This window comes from Medicago sativa, chromosome 1 (assembly GCF_051527215.1).
Source record: "Medicago sativa cultivar Bolivia chromosome 1, Bolivia_mono, whole genome shotgun sequence".
Taxonomy (NCBI): Eukaryota; Viridiplantae; Streptophyta; class Magnoliopsida; order Fabales; family Fabaceae; genus Medicago; species Medicago sativa.
The window spans coordinates 56,995,145-57,018,808 of NC_140749.1; the positions used below are offsets into that span (position 1 = coordinate 56,995,145).

The following is a 23,664-nucleotide window of genomic DNA, read 5'->3' on the forward strand; positions in this document are numbered from 1 at the left end:
ACATTCCATTACTTCACCAACGCCTCTTCATTCCTTCTCACATTCCCCATTCACATTTTGACGATTCTACCCTCACCTCACCCGTTCAACTTAACCGATTCTACTCGTCTTAACTCGGAAGCGTGATCGAGTATTAGTTCATAGACCAAACGCACACTCTCTTACTCTTCTAGAAGGTTCGTTTCATCACTCTTTTCGCCACACTTTCTCTATGTTGTTAAATGTTAATCACCGCATTCAACTAAACATGTTCGATATTTTCCTGCCTTGTTTTTAGGGTTTATCTTTTCTTACTATTTTTATTCATGCATTTTAACCTCTTCGATCAAAATTACTCTTCCATTTTTTGTCATTGTAAAATAAAACCAAAATATGTTATATCAAGTTCGTCTATGCATACATTTTTACACTGTAGATGAAATTACTTTCATGTTTGTCGTAGTACTGACACCTCTGATCAAAGACGTGTTGTCTGAGTCTGACATTGACATGACACCGATACATACATGTAATTACGTTCAAATAATTTATTTTTTCAAATTATTATTCGTGTCGATTTGTGAGTTATGTCTGTGTTGGAATGGAATTCAATATTTTTTTTCTATGTACTAAATGTGTTTGTTTATTGTAGATGTCATTGTATATCGGTAAACTGTCAGAACGTGTTCGGAGAGATGAACTTGAGCGAGTTTTTGGTAGGTTTGGGCGTTGTAATGTTCAGGTGAAAAAAGAAGGTTATGGTTTTGTTGTATTTGATTTCCGTTCAGATGCGGAGAAAGCTTTGAGAGAATTGAAAGGTAGAAAGATATGTGGGGAGTTGTTGACTTTGATGTGGTCTAATCAACAGCCGGAGTCAAATTTTGCAAAATTTGATAGGGGTGGTGAAAGAAAAAGAAATACCTATGAGTTGCAAGGTAGGAGGATTTTTGACAGATTGGGCGAAAGAGAAAGGAAAGAAGGTTTTGATGGATGGGGGAAATGGAATCCCAATACGGATATTGTTGAAAGGGGTAAGTCTGTTGAAGAGGGGGAATATCGTCAAGATAGTTTTAAGTACTGCGATGTAGAAGAAAAAGATCGCCGAGGAAACTTTCCAGATGAAGGTGGCTATGTTGTTCCTAACCAGGATCACAATGGTAGAGGGGCCGAGCCAACTCATGACAAGGCAACTGACTGTGGGAATGCGAATACTTTGGAATTTGATCGCTACAAACCTTCCCGTGGCTATGACAGAAAGGATGACAAAGAAGATTACTCTAGTGGTTCTCTTTTAGCAAATTCCCAAGAGAATGTGGGCAGAGCACGGATTGGTGAGGAAACCTTGAATCGTCCAAACAGTTCAAAATTAAAGCATACTGGTTATAGACGTGGAGAAGCAGGTCATAAGATGCAAAATTGTAGGAAAGAACACTCTTTGCGGAGAAAATATAACAGATTGGATGATGAGCATGCTGATAAAATAGACAAAAAGCGTAGAGTTGAAGATGACATTGAGTCTGGATGGGGTTCTTGGGTGAATCCGCAGTCAAATGGAGATGCTTTATTGATGAGCCACCAAAGAGATAAGTGGAGGGTGTCTGGTTCAAGGAATGACTGTGCGCCATTGAGAAATGAATCATCCCCGGTAGCAAAGGACACTGAGGAGTATGAAGGAAAAAAGCAAAGCAGAAATGAAACAGAATCACCTAAAAGATCCAGGGAGAAGAAGATATCAAGGCGATCAGTCTCATCCTCTTTGCTATCAGATCACTCTGCATTTCGTTCACTTACACATTCTCAATCATCCAAATCACTGCCTAGGTCTACTTCATATTCTAGATCAAGATCAGTGTCTTCTAGATCACATTCTTCATCTTCAAAGTTAGCATCTTCCTCAAAATCTCAGAATTGTAGAGGAAAAAAATTGCATTCGATGAGGTCGAGCTCCCCTACTTTGTCTGTATCACTCAATCAGTCTTTACCGTCTTCTCCAAATAAAATCCAGTTTAATTCAAAAAGCTCATCCATTAATGGCGCTGCGCTTAAGTCTGTGGATCATTTGGTTGCTCGGGGACAAGGGATTGGGAGTACAATGGAATTGGAGAATTTACAATCCAAGGACTCAGATATTGCTGTAAATGGACAAGCTGCAGTGTCCACTACAGCGGTGGATGCCAAGGAAAAGGACCAGCACGTGCAGGAGGACAATAATGAGAATTTAACCAAACCAGTTATTGCAGAGAAATTGTCTCCCAGAAGGGTAAAATGGGAAGAGGGCTTTCAGCATCCTAGAACACTAATAGCGGATGATATTCCAACTGAAGTTCAGAAGCCAACTCTGGAAACTCATATTACTCCCCGTTCTGGCTGTTCAACCATCATATCTACAGAGGAAATGTGCATGGTTCTGAATAAAAGCGGCCTTGAACTTCCAGATGGCCAGGACATAAAATTAACAACAGATGACTTCTTTGGTGCTGCTCGGTTGTGGCCTTGGTATATTATTTATTACCGTAGGTTGAAGAAGGGCCCAATTTCAATTGAGAACTATGCCAGGCGGGTTGCTCAGAATCAGGAATTTGGCATTGTCGATAAGTACATAAGAAGTAGCAGTGGATGGGGAGAATTCAGTCCCGAGAACTCCTGATAGCTGACACTGACACATGATGCCCTGTTAGATTTGCCCAGGTAACTTTGCAAATCATACTTTAAATCATCAAATTGCCTTGCTGACTTCTAGTATCCATAGTTAATGTTTGTAACAAATAGTAGTATGCTAAATGTTTGAATGATGGTTCCGATTCTGGAAGGACATGATATCTACTCTATTTTTATCATCATCTGTTTGTTTTCTGTGCTTGCTTAAGGCATTCATCTAGACTCGCTAGTCGCTACAAGTATTTAAAAAACTAATCTATTACAATTTCTTGATCCACTTTACAGTTTCTATGTTTTTATCTGAAATGGTTATAACTTCTATTGCTTCTATTTGTTTGAGTAACGATAGCAAGGAATTTGTGGTAAGAAATTTGATTATGTAAGCTTAAGTAGTTAATGAGGAATGAGTTATTGGTTAAATAATTTATGGGTTGCAAGAAATTTTATTACCATAGGTCCATAACGGATACAGTGCAACTAGTTGGATGATATGCCTCTTCCGAGGGCAGACCTAGGTAGTTGGAGGGAATGTAGTTGGGGAACTTACGGTGGCCGAGGTGGTGATTATTTTTGTTGTTTTATGGGGCACGATTCACCTCAATCAAAGAAACTGAATTTATCTATTTACACCTCTGAGTACTTGGTTCTGATTGTTGTGTACAATTGATGTGGTATATGGGGTGCCTAAGTTTCAAATTGAGCAGTATGGGATGCTTAGTGGAGTATGTAAGTGGCTTGGTTCCTGTCCCTTGATAGCTACTCCTGCCGTTTCTTTTTAGTTGTCGTTTTTAGAACTTTTTAAACATTCCAAGACACTTTTGATAAAATTATTAATCTTTCCTCAATGATACCCTTACTAATTTATTATTTCATTTTATCTATTTCTTTCTCACAATAAATAATCAAGGGTATTATTCACAAAACAATAATTAGTTTTACATTGAACTTTGAAAATGACTCGGAAATTGGAGGAGAACTCTTCCAAAAATGCAACAATAAAAAAGGAACGGAGGAGTAGCTTTTAAAGGAGGGTTCCCCAGTACTTGGATACTTATTAGTTGCAAGTGTCATCCATTGCAACCACTTTCGACAACCCAACACCTCATAATTCTCTAATCCGCCATCTTATTTATCCATAAACAAATTGCATGCTTATAGAAAAAGGAACAGAGGGTGAATTTTGTTTTTTATCTTGTTAAGAATACGCTAACCAAATATAACTTTGTTAAGATTTGTTATTCAATTCACAGTATGAAATTAAGATTTGATCATGGATAGAGGTCACATACGCAGCAGCTGTAGGTGTTATACTAACCTGTCAAAAACAAACAAGACAATAATTGTTTTGGTGCACTCTTTTGTTCAAATGTAGTTTTTGTGATTATTTTTTCCGCTTTTGATATCTCAACCATTTGATTAATCCAACTATTAAAATTTGTGCTCTAAAGATTGTTAGAGGGAGTGCCAGAGAGTAGTTGGACTATTGAAAAATTTGATGTTAACATTGCTAGGAAAAAGAGCCAAGTGATAAATCTTCAACTTCTTATAACAGATGCCTAAGCCGAACATTGGTAGACTTTTTTTTTTTTTTTTTTTTGGTAAGGATTTCCCAAGAATTTGATTGGTTTCTTTTGCAAGTAGATAGATCACTGAGGTTTCATAAGTCATTGTCCAAGTGAATACTCTGAACATATGATAGGTATTTCCTATTTGGAGCAAGTTATGATTTCTTAGATTCAGGGGGCATGTATTCATGGCTTCAGATTTTATGTAGTCTATTATTCTAAAAAATGAAATCCAATGTCTAAGACATGACATCTTATCGACAACCTGATGATTTTATGTTGTAATCTAAGCATGTAATTGATATGCCTTTGTATGCAATCTTGACATCCTTAGAAATCAGACTCAACTTATTTCATCCTTAATAAATATGCTGTGACATGTAATCTGATCAATGAAGTGATGACTTGTTTGTACTTTTACAAATTATGGACATGAATTTATTGGTATCAAGGGACATTTAGTGAGCTTTTATGTTTGCAGGTTGGGCGTGTCATGGAGAGAAAGAGGTGTGCTCATCATCCAAATTTAATCACTTGTCTGGTATACTATTACTATAGCTGTTTTCTTTCTTTTATGAGGAGGGTGGGTTTTGGATTAAATATTCGTAGCAAATCTACGTGCTAAGTATAAATCTCATGTATATGGGCATCCCCTTGTTATTTTGATTAACATGATATGTTATAGAAGATGGAAAACACATTGGTATGGATAATGCAAGGGCGAAAATGTGTTTGACTAATGTTTACCAAAAAGTATTTGTTTGCCATATGACTTATAAACACTAAAATGAGGAAAACCAGATGTATAATGAAACGTATAAATAATATACTATATAACTTTTCTGGTGGGATTTGAACTATGTCACTTTAGGTTACAAAGTCAAACTGCCGACACCTCTTGGACTACTATAGTACTCCTATGCATCTACAACATGTATGCAAAATAGCAAACTTAGCTCTAAAGTCAGACGATTTTTGTTTCCACAATTGTTCTGTTAATTTGAGTTTAGGGAAAGGCAAAAAAAAAAAAAAACTAATAAAAACAATGTAATATTACAATTATTAATAATAATAACACAAAAAAGTTAAGTAGATAGATACTAATGCTTATACAAAAATAGATTGATAGATAAGGTTTGCCAAAAAAAAAATATGTATAGATAGATTTTTTGTTCGTAATATGCATGGATAGAAAGATGAGGATTGTCCCCCGTAAAGTTAGCTCAGTTACTAAAAACATTGCATTATATATGCCGGGCTATGGTTCGAACCACAAACATCCTACTTATTCAAAAAAAATAAAATAAAGGTGAAGATTACACTAGCCGATATCATCAATTACCATTATCTTGTGTAATGATTTATATGAGGCTAAGGACTAGTATCACCCTGCAATTCTAGGACTTTACTCGCATTGATGACTGGTTTAATGCATTGATGTTCCTTTTTCGACCCTGTGTTTTGGTATAGTAGTTTTGAAAAGGAAGGTAGGGAAGGGTTATGATTTTATGATGCGGACTTCATTTTGTTTGGTATCATTATCATATCAAGGAAATGAGACGGGTGGATTAGTTTTCTGCGGTGCTCATTAAAATTTGTATTATTTTCATTTCTTCTCACTTAAGGAAAAGTGAGGCGGAAAATAAATTTTTGTAGTATTGTATTATTTTTTTATTTATAATTTATTTGTATTATTCTATTTATTCCTAGTATAGAAGTTTTATTTGTATAGTTTGTTTTTTTTAAATGATGATTTTTTTTTTTTTGAGGAAGTTTTTTAAATGATGATAGAAGCTCGGTATTTAAGTTGATTATGTAAGCTATCTTGAGGATTTTAACAAAATATAAAGAAAATAGAAATGAATTTGCAAATACTTATACTCCTCCACCTTTACTTTTTAATTGTTGTATTTTCAGAATTTTTTTACTTTTATTTACTTATCATTTTCAAAGATCAATGTAATATTTATTATTGTTTTGCCAATTTTACTCGACAAATAAATAGCTGTCTTGACGTGTTTAAAATACCATAAAACGATAGCTAAAAAGAAATGAAGATATTACTTGATAACCATCAAAACTAAAGTAGGCAGGGCTCGATTGGTGAGTTAAGAGATAACCTTCAACACCAGTAGATAGTTTGGTTAGTGAGTTAAGAGAAATCAAAGTAGTATTAACTAGGAAGTTCATGGTTTAAACCCTCAAAACTAACATGACTAACCAACATTTACATTAAAAAAATAGGGTCTTGCTAACAAGTGCCCTTATGGTACTTGTTAAAGATTCAAAAAATGGAAACAATTGATAAATAATATATAGGAAAAGCTACTTTTTGATGTTTTAATGTGTTGAATACATAAATTTCAAGGCAAAGTTTTCATTCTTTCAAAAAAAAAAAAAGACAAATTTTTCATTTTAAACTTCTTATCAAGTGTCCTGATCGCATTTTCCTAAAAAATATATCTTTTAGGCTTATCTTTTGTTCCGTATTTTTTAAGTCTTTAGCTAAATAAACCCCTTATAATATTTTTAGTCGATGTTCAGTTAGTTGATGCCCAAAAGTGAATGAGGGAGGCCCTTTCTTCTCTTAATTCCTTTTCATTTCCCTTATGAAATCGACCTAAATTGTATGTAGTTTCAGTTGAGCCATTGGACCCTCCTCTTGATGACCTACCCCATTACTTTACTTCTCTTAGCTGTGATCCTTTGCCAAATTGCACATCATTTATTAATGTTAATCACAAAATGATTACTTGAGTAGATAGATGATACGCAAAACCAAATTGAAACAGATTAATGGAAGGAAAATAAAAATAGATGTAGGCTTGTAGACAAGTGTGGACAGTGAGTTTTTACTTTTGATTTGAGAGGTTAAAATCTAAAGAAAAAAAAAATGATGATCATAGCACAAAGTAAGGTTGAGAAAATGGATGGAAAAAAAGGGTGTGGGCATTTATCATAGGGAACAAAATATCTCCTTCATTATTCTCAACTGTCTCAATTACTCTTGCATTTATGTGATTTAAATGGTCTTAATAGAGTCGCCTTTTTTTTCAATGCTTGGAACTACCCAACCGACCCTCTACCATCCTTCAATTCACCTAATTGATTATCCCTGTCTTTCAATTCAATCCTTCAATGACATTTTCTATACTATACTTCGTACAGCACAGCACATATTATTATGACTTTCATGCCTTTCCTCTCATTATACTTGTGTATCATGATTGTAACTTATAACAGCTTGGTCTTCAAACTGTGTCTTTGTGTTTGAGTTATCCTTATTGGCAAAACTTGATATTTTGACCACCTTGATTCATGGCAAGGGGAAATCAAACTACCTATACTCTCTCCGGTCTCATCAATTATAAACAACATTTCACTTTTTAGGTTCATATACAATAGTTAATCGATGAATCTAAAAAGGGATTTTGTGCTTATAACTGAGACCAGAAGGAGTATATAATATGGATATAATTTGTACTTATATTATCAATTAAATTGTACCATGTAAAAAATATGAAGGTGATTCTACTATGGTGATTTTTTTCACACTGCCCATCATTGTCACTGCTGGACTTTAAGATCGATCTTAATGGTGATTGAGATTTATATCCAAATCACTGTTGATAGATTATGCATAGGATTAGGATGTACTTCTTCAATTTTTTATTTTTTTTGAAGCTCGGTATCCGACTGAATAACCAACTATTTCTCTAATCTAAATATACAAAAATGTATATTTTTACACTTAAATTGTTAGCAGGCATACTACAATACTAGAAATTCATCTGAGTATTCTCCTGCCATTCGTTGTCAACCATTATATATCCTTAGAACTTCAACTTACATTCATATTTGGGTCCCATCCAAGCTTAGGATATAAACTTAGACACTTTTATATTATTAGTTAATCTTGCAGAAAAGTTACGTGTCAAAGTTGTTGACGTTCACTTGAGTCACACTATTTAGCTTCTCAGGTGGTCAATTTTGTAGTGGACCTAGCTGTATACATCGGTTAGATTGGTTTACCAGCCATCATGCTTCATGAGATTTTACAACAACCAAAATGTGGGCCATACAATCTATTTTAACTGGTTACAAAGTACATTAGATCTACATGCTCTGTCACACAATATAAACTTTTGTTGCAGCTGCTAATTTTATCTAACTTTTTAACCAATGATGCATCATGAACACCTCTCTAAAGTGTTGTGCCAATATATTTGACATGTTTGAGACACTAATACATCGTGGACACGTATTTCACATCTCTTAACGGTGTTCAATTAAAGGGTGGTAAAACAAATTTTATTCGTCTTAACCTTTAATCTATGATACATGGACACCTCTCTAAAATGTTGTGCCAATGTATTTGACATGTTTCAGACACTAATACATAGTGGACACGTATTCCACATCTCTTAACGGTGTTCAATTAAGGAGTGATAAAGAAAGATTGGTGACTAGGATGTAAGAGTTAAAGAGTGAAGTCATTTGAAAGTCAAAGTTTCAATAACTAACAATTGTCGATTCAAAAAAGAGTGTTCAATTAAAAATGCTTTTTGATTTAGACACCTTTAGATACGTCTTAGACACGCATCAAGTAACTGAGTTGACACTTCTTTTGACCATACTACTTTTTAATACACCTAATCTCAAATTAGATCTTTTACTTTTTGAGGCAATTAACAACAGGCTTTCTTGGTTGGTTGGAAGAAACAGTAAAATATCAAAAAGAAAAAAATACAGTAAAAAAATAATGATACATAGGTTGAATCTTCATCTAAAATTTCAATAAACATACTAAGATGGCACCTGAAAAGGTCAAGTCCTATTACATCTTTGCTGCTAAAAAGCAGAAAAGTTGAACCCAATCCCAATAGAGCTAAATAGACTTCCCTACCATTCCCAAATTTCTGACTACCTTCCCTTCTAGATTCTATATATAATAACTTGAATAGTGCTATTTACGCTCCACTCTTATAACTATCTGCTTTTCTTGCTATAACAAGATTTTGTGATTATTTTCCCCTCACAAGTAGATGTAGGGAATGGCAAAAAGTGGAGTGCAAGTAGCACTATTCATAGAATAAGACACATAAACAAGGATTAAAACTAATAATAGAAATGAAACATATTGAAATGGAGATTCCTAGGTTAAAAGCTAACATGTCCTACTAGCAGAAGAATGCAGAACTGGCAAGAGGGTAACCTACACTTAATGCATGTTTGGATTGACTGTGAGTTTTTTTTATAATCACTGTGTGCTACCGTAATTTTGGCAAAAACTACATTTTGAAGCTTCAACCAAATGACGGCGCTACTGTGATTTCGTTAAACTCACTGTAATTCCAAACATGCAGTTAATTCTTCCTTTTGGAGTTGTTGTTTTCATGATGGAAATCAAGTAAAACAGTGCTTTTGCATTTAGGGCACTTTGGATCATCTTCAGAAAGCATGACATACATAAGACAACGAGGACAACCAACCAAAACCATGGAAGTGGCTTCAGGGCTGTTAGAGTATCTCTGCTGCTGGTTGTTTCCATCTTCTTGGTTTAGCTCAGTGGAGACACATGAGCTTGGTGGGGATGTAGGTGATACTGTTGCTGATCTTGTTGGTGATGACTCAACTCTTCTGTGGTCAACCCTTGGTGGTGATAGGTTAAGTTTCAAGTCAAGTTTTGGACCACTTCCATTTCTTCGACTCATTGTTTTTGCCCCTTTTTCTTTCTGCAAAAGTATGTTACCTGTTTTGGCACAAACCAATAAGCACAATATAAAAGGAACACAAAAAGAATCCTAATAAAAATAACAAAGAAAGAAAAAATAATCACTGACACTAATTTTGTCATGATCATGTAGCTCGGTTGGTGAGTTCAGAGACACTAAAAAGTAAAAGGTTCAGAGGTTAAACCTTGAAAAAAATTTAGTTATTTGTTATATATCTTCTTTTAAGAAAGAAAAAAAAGATGATCATTGCTAACTTCGGTTGGTGAGGTAAAAGACGTTAAAGAAGTTTTAAGTAAAAGATTACGAGTTCAAAATCCGAAAACTAACATAATTATCAGTTTACTAACTAATATTTGATGTATAGATTTTTTTTTTTTGTTGTTATATGTACCTTAAAAGAAGGTTGAAGGAGGAAAGTGTTGCTAAAGGTGATTAGAAAAAGCTCCGGCAGCAGCAAGAAAGTGAACTGTGTGAAGTGGTTGGAACATGTAGGCCATTTTATATAAGAAAAATTGAAGGGGGTGAATTAAAGCTTAATTAAATTGAGGGAGAGAGGTGGAGGGTATAGGGAGTGAATGAATTAGAGAGAGAGGAGAGAGAGAGAGAAAGTGATAGAGCTGAATTGAATTGAATTGAATTGTTGGGTAGAAGAAGAGTGTAAATTGTGGCCAGGAAATGTATTAATTGTTTGGAAAAATCCCAAGAAGTATGCAGAATGAGGAAATTTGGAGTAAATATTGCAATTACAAATTGCAGTGTGAGGGCCTTTCTTTTCATTCATTGCTTTATACAAGAGTGAGTGAGTCGGTGTTTAAGACTCTTTCAGAGCAATTGTAATATCAATACAGCATAGTAGCATGGGAGAACACACTATTGCTTTTAAAGCTAATTAATCCTCTATTTCAAATCACCCACCTACAATATTTAAAGAAGCAATGCAAATATTCATGTCTATTAATAATACTTAGAATCTCATATTTAAATATTCAAACATCAACCCAAGAACATTTGGATGAGATGATTCGAGTTTCTTTCAGTTTAGTCAGAGATACTGGATTCGAATCCAACTATGAAAATGTCGTCAATTATAATCATACACGGCTCAATTGATTAGTCTCTACATTTACGCGCAGAAGATATCCTGTCCACACCAACAAAAACACAATCTCCAAGAAAAATATCACAATCTAGTGACTGAATTATGACAGTATTAATTTGATTAGAAGTTTTAGATACAATTATTTTTATTTTATTTTTAAAATAAATATGGATTTTTTTTTTGGTTTTGGATTGAGGCGTTGAGGAAAGGATTTGTTGTTTGGTTTCTTTTAACAATGTAACTAGATTTAACTAAGCAACTATTTTAGTTAATGGAATTCTTATGGTTCTGAGTCTCTGATGTTCTTTTGAGGAATATTTAGTTTAGTTTTGATTTGGTTTGTAAAGTACAAAACATGTGTTGAATTGTTCATCGCCCGACAGACATTACAAGATCTCCTTCACGGGCACTGAATGGACCATTTGTTGTTTTGAAAAACACTGTCCCAATAACCAAACACTGAATTTTTATTTTGTTGTCTTTTTTTTTTTTTTTTTGTAAATTTTATTCACGAAATTGTTTATGTAGCAAGAAACCAAATATAAGGTGCACAATGAAAAAATGCTGCATTGGTGCTCAAATGATTGATCATTGTCACCGCCACGCCACCATTGTTATTAGGATGTTCTTGTGTCATTTTGTTGTCATTACTAGCCTTCTCTTATTTTCACCATAATCCTTGGGCCAGCAGATGCCCTAATTGAACTCACATCAAATACCTTCCATAGGTTGACCGGTTGAGGTGCTTTTCCCATTAGTTTTCTTGGTACCCATCCCTTGAACTAAGGGCCTCAAAACAGTAAGTTGTAAATCATAAACGTCACCTCTAGGCTCTAGCCAGGGACGGATCAAGACTTTTAATATTGATGTGGTTAAAATATCAAAGAAATTATATATATACTAACAAAGCGAATTAGTTGCACATGAAGTGCAATAGCAAAAATGTTAAAATAACCGAATGTTGAACCCAAGACACGATGATGGTAAAAACACTTTCTGCTAGGTCAAGTAAGAATACATGAAGCAAAATACAAGTGTGGCTACAACCACACTATGCCTTATGGTGGGTCCGCCCCTACCTCTAGCAAGAGCATTTTTTTTATTTTTTTATATATATATTTTTTTAAGCTAAACCAACCTATTAAAATTGACATCAAGAGGATCAATTCTAAAACCTTAAGAAGAACACACTTCAAAGTTCTAAGCCAACACTAACATGCTAACCTTAGTGGATTCGGCAAGAGTATGATAATAAGGTGACAAATCACTTCAATCATGTTCTCCTTGACTTCCTTTGAGTTTTAGTCTAGTTTTATTTTGTGATAATAGAGTAATGATATTTGTACAATCATTTGGTAATATTTTTTTTTACAATCTTTTTTTCTCTCTTCTCATTGGTCAAAAACAATAGAAAAAGAGTAAAAACATAATGTAAGTATTAAAGATAGTTGTCCACAAGTTGTTACAGAATGATTGTACAAATATCATTGCTAGTGATAATATAATGTAGTAACTAGTGTTGGATGAAATATATGACTTTGAATTTCACTTGGGTGTCATTAGTCATTGTTGTCTTTGTTACCATCCCACGACCAATCATTTTTTTTTACAAGTTTCAAGTAATTGTCATCTCTTATTTAAATAATTTTTTTAATGATTCATTGATCATTTTCTCTCATCTTTTTTTGAACAAGCCAAAATGGAATTAATAAGAAACCATAATCTATCCAGCACAAGGTGTGCCAGAGAGATTACCCTAACATACAATCAGTCAGACAACAAAAGCGTCAAGCGTCAGGCAAAAACTAAATTATAGACATCAAATAAAGACGAGGATTCGACCTCCAAAACTGATAATCAAAATCAAAGGTAGCGTGTTTTGATTTCAACCACCAATACATTTGAAGCTTAATTCTCTCAAGTAAAGTTTGAATTGACTCCACCTTTTGCTGGAAAATTTGACCATTATGTTCTTTCCAAATAGTCCAAATTGTAGAAGCCCAAAAAACAGACATCATAAGATGATCCCTTTTAGAGAAACCGCCTAAAGCACAAAACTGATCCCTTTGGCTTTGTTCATGAAATAAAGCCATGTCCCACAAAATCGTATCCCAACCATGCGGCCACCAAATTCCTGTTGGTGTAAGCCCTAGAGGCCAAGAGTTTATGTTAAACATTATTTTATGTATCATGACTTTTATTATTGAATAATATATGGCACTCTTTATTATATTTGTGTAATGATAATAAAGTCCTTAGAATAGATAGTTCGTGTAATAATATATTAAGTGTGACTTAATCATGAGATTACATTATCATAAAGAACGCTATTCTTAAATGTATCCGTAGTCAAAGCTTTAATATGAATAAAGGATAATAATAAAGCGTCGAGACTATTAAGTACGTAGACTGATGACCGCATCTCATGGGTCATAGATATGAGATATTAAGTCTATACATAGGTATAAATATTAGGAGTAATATTTATACTAATTGACCCACCGTGAGAATACTACATAGTAAGTTATGCAATTGTCATAAGATATTCTCACAATGATAATAGTGTATATCGCTCTTAGACCTGAAACCACTATGATCCCTAGATGTGGACTCAAGTGCTTTGTTGCCATTCTAACGTTGTCTGTAAAAGGATAACCATAACGTTGGTTGATGGGTACTTGATGAAGCATGCTGAGCGACATGAGTGTCCTAGATGGGATTTGTCCCTCCTCATAAACGGGAGATATATCTTTAGGCCTCTTGATGAAATATGACTGTAAAACTGCATGGCCATGCCGAACTAAGTCAATATAAGATATTGGACTTATTCGTTATTCAGTATATTTCGGAATCAAGAAATATAAACATTGATCTATACAAGGGTGACAATATCTATGCCTTGGGATCAATAAAGATATCGAGACAAAGGAGTAATTGTACACATGAGTATTATCATGGAAAGGTTTCGTCAGATCACTTGACATTCTTGTCACTTGGGTAGCAATGATGTGTTGCTAGATACCGCTCATTGTTTATAATATTAAATATTAGATTTAATATTATTGCCAACGTGACTAGAACCTATGGGGTCACACACAAAGAACAGTCAAAAGAGAAATATATAAATATGACTTATATAAGGGGTGCGTTTAGTAAATAACGCTAATTAGTTAGCAAAATTACTAAACTCGTTGTTGGGCTTACTGAAGCCCAATAGTGACTTCTGACTTGCAGAGCACACTAGAAGTTCTATAAATAGAACTCTAGTGCTGAAGTTTTTGGTTACACGTTTTTGGAGCAACCCTTCTTCTCTGCACTTCTGATTCCTTGACTAGCACCGAGTTTTGGAGGAGCGTTGTTCGTGTGGACTTGCTAGAGGCTTTGCTGCTTGCTGCTTGCTTGGCTGTGATCGAGTTTCCAGTTTCCAGCTTTCAGATTCCACACTTCGAGGTAACAATCGAATCACTGATTCATGTTTGAATTTCGTAACGATCCAAGGAAAGAAAATCGAAAATTTTCCGCTGCTTCTACTCTGTTCTTGTATTCAATTTTCCTTCAATTCCATAATCTACTGAAAACATTACATTGGACAGAGATTTACATTAGCGTGAGTTAACTCACGCATGAGCATTTTGGTCTTTTCAGTTGAAAGCGAGCAATTTCTGTTGGGTAAAGAGCAGAATTCAAAACTTTGGATGAGTTGCGTCTACAAGCCTTATTAGGATATGATAAAGCCTCAACATAAAGAGTATTACTTTTCCCACCCTATAGGATTCTCGCGCGCCCTGCGTTTTTTCCAAAAATGCCCTTGAGGTTTCCGGATTTCATAATCCAGAATGGTGTTTTCCTTTGTTATAGGGTGAAAAATGGAGTTACGGATTTTTCCGGATTTTGTAATCTGAAAACTTCAAAAAATAGGGCGCGTTACAAGATGTTTCCGGATTACATAATCCGGAAACCTCCTAAACACCCTTTTTCAAGGTAAAACAGTTCGGATTATATAATCCGAACTATATCAGTACAAATTCTAAACATGTTTGTAACATAGATAGTCATTTTAGGGACAATATTAATCTTCCTAACTCTCATCCTTCTGTTTTTGGGTCATTGTTACCTGTTCTTAGTCAAAAATCGGGTTTTCTACTTGATCGGATTGCTCCGAAACTTCCCCAGAAAATCAGAAAAAATTCAAGGACCATGACTCCCCTAGAAGGGACTTCTTACGGGACTTCGCCCCTCAAAATCCAAAATTCCATCGTTTAGACCCATTTTTAATTTTTTTAAATTTTTCATATTCTCAGAAAAATCCGAAAAAATTTGCATTAGTTTTATTTGATTTTTAAAATTTTTTTGTGCTATTTTTATATTTTTATGATTTTATTTGACAGGTTTTTAGCATTTTTTTACTTAGTTTTTTTGTTGTTTTTAAAAGCAAAACTCAAAACTGCTGAAATGTGAGAGAGTCTGATGACTGATTATACTTAAGAATTGTCCGGATTATAAAATCCGAAATAGTAAACATGAATCCGGATTTTAAAATCCGAATTGCACAAGGACATTTTTGGAAAAAACGCAGGGCGCACGAGAAACCTATATGGTGGGAAAAGTAATACTCCAACATAAATGGTGTTCACAATCACATAGTATGCACTTGCATATTTCACCAACAAAATTATCACTAGAACAAAATTCAATCGTAGTACATTCTTATAAAATACTCACGCTGGTATAAATAAGTTGATTCCTTACCAACCGGATCTACATTCATCCAATACCAAAGTAAAATGTATTTAAACAAAAGTACCCTTCTTTAATTATATTCATTGACTTCATGTTAGGCAAAATGTGACAGGCGAGGAAGGATTTTCGATACATAAATATAAAGGGTCTTTTCATTTGGTTTGTCAAAGCATAAATGAGGGAGAAAAAGAATGTGAGAGTGATTAAGATATTTCAATGGTAGTTGTTCTGCAATATAAATAATTTACACTGGTTGTTCCCCATGAGGATGAGACTAGTTACATAATGCCAGGTATATAGTTTCTGTTACCAAGGAAGGGAAAAATTACAAAGAAGAAAATCATTTGTTCAGACATATAACTGAAATAAAAAATACATTTTTTGAAACAAACTGAAATAAAATATTTAATATGTCAAAAAAATGAAACATTAAAAAAATATTTACTTAATAAATTTTTGGCTTAAAAAATATTGAAAATGTGGTATTTAATGTGCCTGTGTGCAAGACGAATGGAGTACGTGCGAGGAAGACGATATGATGTGAGGCGGTTTAATAACGACCAGTTTTGTTTGAGGCACATATGCGGAGGATTCACGATGCAGATGCCTCAGGAGTGAACTTTTAGAAAACTTAGAGACTAATGGTTAAGTGTCTTTGAGTGAGATTTTTAGGTCGAGAAACATATTTCGAACACATTGGTAGTGAAATTTTAGTAGAGGAATGATCAAAACTTTCTATTAGAATCTCTATATGGGTTTTGAGTGACTTGAAAAATGGGTAGAAATTAAAAGTTGTTCTTTTTATGCTCTTGGATCTAATTTCATGTAACTTCTTTGCATCACTCTTTTTATGGTGGATTGAAGAACTACTCTTCCCCCATACGTAGGTCATATTGGGTCAAAATGAATAAACAAACATTGATGTGTTGTTGCTTTAGTCTCTTATTTATGTTCTTTGATTATGTATGTTGATTTGTTTTGAACTAAGTTACTAGGTGTGTTGTTGTTGATTTGTTTTGAGACTGTTTAGTTATTGGTTGCTGTCGATTTTTGCTCAACACGTCCCAGTTTATTGGTATGATTTAAGTATGAATTCACAACTCGAGAAATACATTTTCTCCTTTCATATTTCTTCGTCTCATAAAAATGTCACATTTGTAATTTTTTGTCTCAAAATAATTATCACTTTAGAATAACAATGCAATATTTATTATTTTTTCCGCTAAAACACCCTTATCTATCGAACTTCATTTCACTTCTCTTAACTACTCCACTAACTACAATTAAAAAATATGTTTAGTAAATGATATCAATTTTACCATTGAAATCAACTCAACTAATTATTTTCTTAAGAATGGGGTACAACTCAATTGTGATATTTAATCTAAGATGAAGGGAGTATCTAATACACCCTCCGGTCACTATTATAAATAAAAATTTATATTTTACATTCATTCAATTAATGATGTACGTGGTCTTTATTATAAACCACATACATCATTTAATGAATGAATCTAAAATGTTGATTTTTGCTTATAATAGTGACCGGATGGTGTAGTTCCTACAATTGCTGCACCATGCAACTGATGTAGAGGATCCAACTCCATAAATATTTTGGGAAGTTGATGCATGATAAATGTATCTTTAAACTTTTGACATAAGGTAGAATTGAGAAAATATAACTTTAAATTGTAAAATTGACAAGCAAAAAGGAACAAAAAAAGTTTGTTTATAAAAGGGTGAACACAACACAGGGGTATTCATGTAGTTTGGTTGATTATGCACCTCTCATTCGATCAATCAATGTCATCTCATATTTTTATATTAGTTTATTTTAAAATAAATTCAAATGTTAAACAACCAAACTTCAAGGTATTTAAGAATTGGACAAAGATCCTTTAAAGTAAGTAAAGTGTAAAGTGAGAAAATCAAGGGTTGTTATTGTAACAAATTCATGATTTGTTTTTGACAGAAAAGAGCTTATTGCATTTCATTAAATAGAATGTCAGAAATACAAGATGGAATGTTAGAGTAAATATGGAAACTAGGATTAGACAGAGCTTCCTTAACTAAGTTTTGGGCAACCCCGTTTGCTTGGCTCTGAATGAACTTCAAGTCTGAGTTTGTTATCAGTTGCTAACATATGTCTACAATCATTGATGATAACCATATAATTTGAAAAACCGTTGCTTCCTCCATAAACACTATCGTGGTCAAGAACCCCATCGCTTTCCTCAAATCAATGTCAACAATCAGTGAAAACCATTATGTCTTTGCAAGGACAAAGCGTGCCTCCTCATCTCTTATGCATACACCAATGCCAACCTTGTTGAGAGAGTTGAAATGTCTACCTTTAATTTGTTAATCAACGTTTTTTTTAATGACAATATATGTATAATATATGTACGGGTTAGGGTTTGATTCCTAGACACCCTACTTATTTCACCATAAAAAGGTTGAATTTATAGTCACTAGACTACTTGACAGAAAAAGGGAATCAAACTCCAAGCGGTTCAAGGAAATAATAATAAAATAACAAACACAAAGCACCATATGTATTGCTTGGGATTTTGAAGCGGAGGTTGTGTTGGGACGGGTATGTAAATTTTATCGCGAAACCTTTTAAAATAAATAGAAATAGCACATGCTTATAATAAAATAAAGGGTTAATTATGTTTCTAGTCCCTATAAAATAGCGACCTTGTAAGTTTAGTCCTTACTTAATTTTAATAGCATTTTTAGTCCCTATAAAAAAAAATTTACTTATAATTTTAGTCCCTGCTAAAACAAAGTTTGATTAATTATCCTTAAACTCTTAAATTTTTGAACAATTTTTTTGAGACAAGATTAGAACACTATGAAAGGTTCGTTTACTAAAATTTAGAATTTTCAGACATGAAATGAATTAAATATGAATTTTTTAAAACGACAAAAGTTAAAGATAAAAAGTAATAAAATCTGGATGTAGAAATCAAATTTTGCGATAATTTTTTGCGGAGGAACTTTTAGTAATGTTCTAAACATGTCTGCAAAAAATTGTTCAAAAATTTAAGAGTTTAAGCATAAATTAAACAAATTTGAATTGAGTAGGGACTAATACTCAGGGCAAAAAAACAAAATTAGGGACTATAAATGCTATAAAAATTAAGTAAGGACTAAACTTACAAGGTCGCTATTTTATAGGGACTAGAAACATAATTAACCCTAAAATAAATCAAAGTCAAGAAGAATACGAGGTTCTCATCTTGTCTAATTAAGTTAGACAAATATTTGTAACTAATATAATATATTACACAATTATATCTAAATTAAATTATTTTAAGGTCTTTTGGAGCCCAAAATGTTGAGATACAACACCTTAACTTGGGCTGATTGACCCTTGGACCGACCTTATTTTAAAAAAAGGCTTAAATGCAATTTTAGTCCCTCAATTTTTTTAATTGTGCAATTTTGGTCTCCCTAGTTTTTTTTGGAGCAATTTTAGTCCCCATATTTAACTTCCTTTTTGATTTTAAAGTCCCCCACTCATATGTGGTTGAATTTACTTGAAGTCTATGATGGTAACATAGACCTTTCACAGCCAATCATTTTCCCCTTTTCATCTCTTCCATTCAATCTCATCTCCTTCCCCTTCACCGGCATCGCCCTTTCCACATTCGACTCCAGTGAACCTCTCTATGTCTCCGACAACACCCCTCTGTATTCATCAACAACTGCCATCCCCACCACCACAACAACCTCTGGGCAAGTTTACCAGAGAACATATTATGCGCCACATTAAGCTCCTCCAAACTCACCGCGCCGACAAAAGCATCCAGTTACAGACCCACCAACTGATTAAAACCCACATCGAAAACCATGAGATTCTTCAACAACGGTAATCATGACTTAAACAAATTGTTCAAGAAATTGATTTCGTTTAATTAGACATGTTTCCTATACTCGAAGGAATGCATCCTTGGAATTTGTTGTTTGCAAAAACGACAACTGAAACATGTGAGTTACCAAGATTTTCTAGAAAATCAAATGCAAAACGGTTGTCGTTCATGAAAATAAGGTCTTTATCAAATAAAACTTTTGAAACCCTTCCTTCAAATAACTCTTTTGAAACCCTCCCATAAGTTGTTTTACGCTTACAACTTATATGTTGGTGGAGTTTATGTGGAAAAGTGCGAGATCTGTTAGAAGACCGAGTTCATCCGGTAAATAACCGGCAATGTCGGCATGGTTGAGATCAATACCGGTGACTGTGCGTATACTTGGGTTTTCAAGTGCTTGATTGCAAGTAAATCTATACTCTGGAGAAATTTTACTTGCTTTGAATTGGATAATACCTTTTTCTCATTATTAATCTATGATGTGTGAAAGACTTTGATTTTGAATCTAATTTCTAGGTTTGTGTTTGGGGGTAATGAGAAAGAATTTGAACCATGATGCTTGATCAGAAAAGAATGAGGGAGATAGGATGGAACGGAAGAGATGAAAAGGGGAAAAAAGTGATTAGGTGTGAAAGGTATATGTTACCATCATAGACTTCAAGTAAATCCAACCACATATGAGTGGGGGACTTTAAAATCAAAAAGGAAGTTAAATATGGGGACTAAAATTGCTCAAAAAAAACTAGGGGGACCAAAATTGCACAATTAAGAAAATTGAGGGACTAAAATTGCATTTAAACCTATAAAAAAAGTGTTTTTGTATAAGACTTCAATATTTGTGTATATTTGGATTGACGTTAATAATGTAAGAATGACAATTAATTAACTACCATAACTTTGGTTCAAAACGGTGTCTCGATTATCCTTTTTGAGGAGCACTAGCAAAATAACTTATTTGTAACAAACACTTTTTAACACATATTTTTTGATTGGTTAAAATTCACACGCGTCTCACTAAATTATGTGGATCGTTTTAAATTTGGTGAGATGCATGTAAATTTTAACCAATAAAAAATCCTGTTAGAAAATGTGCGTTAAAGAAGTGTGTTACTTTTTTTTTATAAAAAGGAAAATAAAAAAAACTACTGGAATAAGACGAAGGATAGAGACCCCTCGTCGACAATCATAGGATAACATCAAAACTAAGGAAGGATGAGGAGTTGGGAACTCTATCAAACCAAGCTCTCTATTGTGACTAGTATTTGCAAGGTGATGTGTACACCCATTAGCCTCACGATAAATATGCTTGATCTCATACTTCCAATTTGATCGCTCCATGAGAGACAATGCTTCAACAAGAAGAGGAAGCAAATGAAGATTATGAATCTTCCGAGAGATGATCATGTTAACCACAACAAGAGAATCCATCTCGATAAGCAAATTAGAGAAACCCAATCTACTTTCTATTCTCAAACCATGTACTGAGCCTCAAATCTTAGCCAAAACAGAGGTAGATTGACCAAGGTTGCAAGAAAAAACACTAACAGAAGGTCCTTTAGAATCTCTAATGAGACCCCCACATGTTGAAAATCATGTACTACTAAAGTAGGACCCATCAATATGCACTTCACATTGATCTCATTCTTCCTATGTTCGACATGGGGGGGGGGGGGGGGGGGGGGATGGAGGAACATATGGTAATGAATAAAGCAAAGATAACACTTAATATTACTAAAAAATTACTTGGGATCAAGGGAAGTTCCTGAGAAAACAAGTTGGTTTCTATCTTTCCACAACAAATTAATCATGATACCAAAGAGAGTAGGCCAGTGCCAGTGATTAGTACTAGTTGAGGACTATTGAAGGTTAAAATTCACCCACTCTGATAATCCAATACTAAAGAAAGTACTCCAATTATCGCCATCCATAGTGATAATTTTTTTTCCATAAATCCTTAACTACTTCAAAATCTCTCAAGACGTGCATTATAGTCTCAAGGGCTTGCATACATCTCGGACAGATGTCAGAATCCGTCATTCCATGATGTTTCGTTTCGTCATTAGTAAGAAGCTTTCCATGGAACAACTTCCAAAGGAAAGTTTGGATTCTAAGAGGCCCTTTCCACTTGTAGAGGAGCTTGAAATTTGGAGAATGGTTCAAGAAAGAATTAGCATCCATCAGAGAATGATAAGATGATTTCACAGAAAAGTACCCTTTTTTTTAAGCCAAAAAGAAAATATAATAAATAAAAAGAAACAAATACAAAGATTGGGGGGCATCCGACCTGACCCAGGAACGACCCATATGGGGATACATCGTGATAAATCAGTCCAAGCGGAACAACTCTAAACTATTCTAACAAAAATACACTAATCACATACGCAACCCAGCGAACCCGCGTACGGGCTCGAAACCAAGTTACAAAAAAAGCGTGAAAAGTGGACATCCGTATAGAACAATTAGAGTTTAAACTTGACGAATAGATTGGCCGTCAACACGGTAACCAATCCAAGTGTCAACAACCCCCTGAAGCAACAACAGGCATAAAATGCTCTTTCGAGCAAACAACGCGTAAGAAATCAGATCGAGGGATGAGTTCAATACGTTAGCAATCAGGCCCTTTCAGGTTAATCCAACCAGACCCTTTCGGGTTTATGAAACTCAACCACTGCAAAATAGTCCCAATCTGCCACCACCCCCAACCTCTGTTGTACAAGGAACAGGAAAACACATACCAAACTGCCTAAACCGTGAACAACACAAAGACGTGATGAAAACCAGCCACCTATAAACACCAGATGGGAAGGTCCTCATTACCAGAAAAAGGGGGCTTAATACTAGCAATTTTAGAGCAAATATGAGGGGGAATGATTTGATTAAATAAATTCCAATTCCAACCTTCAGAAGAAGAAAAAACATAAACTGTGAAGTTACGAAAGTATTGAGGAATAAAATCAACCATATTTGATAACTTACCAATTCCTGGAATCCAATCGTCATGCCAAAATCTAATGGATTGACCATTACGAATCACCCAAGAAGTACCATTTATGACCAAAGGCCAACTCTTTGATATACCTCTCCATATATGAGAAGCTTTAGATCCACACTGACTGAAAGGAATAGTTAAATTACCACAATAATATTTTACTCAAATGATTCCAACCCAAAGAGCATCTGTTTTAATCATCATATCCCAACCCAACTTCATCATGTAACTCATGCTAACACTCCTAAGACTACAAAATCTCAGACCACCATCTTCTTTAGGAGTACAAATCGTTTTCCAAGAGATTAAATGACATTTTCTAACATTAGAAGTCGATATCCACGAATAATTTTTTTGCAAAGTCGTTCTGTTAGAGCAGAAACAATGTTCTATTGCGTAAAAAAAAATGCTTATTCAAATAAGCTGTTTTAGCAAGATGAGAAAAATAGAAAAATAAAACTGTAAAACTGAAAGCGAAGAATCGAGATATTATGCTTGCAATGTGAATCTCATCAAGAAGTAAATGTTCACATTACAGAGCCTTTATATAGGCAAAACTAACACTTATTTGTAACACAAGCTATTTCACTAACTAACTAATTTTTGTAACAATTTTTTTTAACTAACTAGCTTAGGTGGCAGTTATGAATTATTTTTTAACACTCCCCCTTAATTCATGCAGAAATCTTCAAAATCCTTAGATGTATACTCACCTCCACCATCTGTTCTCAAAATCTTAATGGATTTATCACTTTCTTTCTCCTCTAAGACTTTGAATTTTCGGAATATATCTAAAGCTTCACTCTTAAGCTTGATAATATACAACCAAATCATTCTTGTAAATTCATCAATAAAAGTAATGAAGTACATACTACCACATAGAAAAGCTACTTCAAAGGGGCCACAAATATCAGAATGAATTACTTGTAATGTTGCACTTGCTTTTTTAGGTGCCGCAGAAAAATGGCAACCTAGTTTGCTTGCTCTTCACACATATTTCACATGTAGACTTTCTGATATT

At 34.1% G+C, this 23,664-nt stretch overlaps 2 protein-coding genes and 1 pseudogene across 2 annotated transcripts; 1 reads left to right on the plus strand and 2 right to left on the minus strand.

The window, feature by feature from the left end:
• LOC146955660 (uncharacterized) lies at positions 1-4,955 on the plus strand. Its single transcript, XM_085722479.1, has 3 exons — positions 1-176; positions 632-2,667; positions 4,684-4,955. The coding sequence occupies exon 2, from the start codon at positions 632-634 to the stop codon at positions 2,624-2,626; it is 1,995 nt and encodes a 664-aa protein (XP_085578605.1). The 5' UTR covers positions 1-176; the 3' UTR covers positions 2,627-2,667; positions 4,684-4,955.
• A 4,017-nt stretch (positions 4,956-8,972) lies between these two features.
• Positions 8,973-10,465, minus strand: LOC146955661 (protein GL2-INTERACTING REPRESSOR 1). The gene is made up of 2 exons (XM_085722487.1): positions 10,329-10,465; positions 8,973-9,954 (listed from the first exon to the last, which is right to left on the minus strand). The coding sequence occupies exon 2, from the start codon at positions 9,914-9,916 to the stop codon at positions 9,569-9,571; it is 348 nt and encodes a 115-aa protein (XP_085578613.1). The 5' UTR covers positions 9,917-9,954; positions 10,329-10,465; the 3' UTR covers positions 8,973-9,568.
• An 8,943-nt stretch (positions 10,466-19,408) lies between these two features.
• Positions 19,409-21,082, minus strand: LOC146955662 (leucine-rich repeat extensin-like protein 2; annotated as a pseudogene).
• Between the last annotated feature and the right edge of the window lie 2,582 nt (positions 21,083-23,664).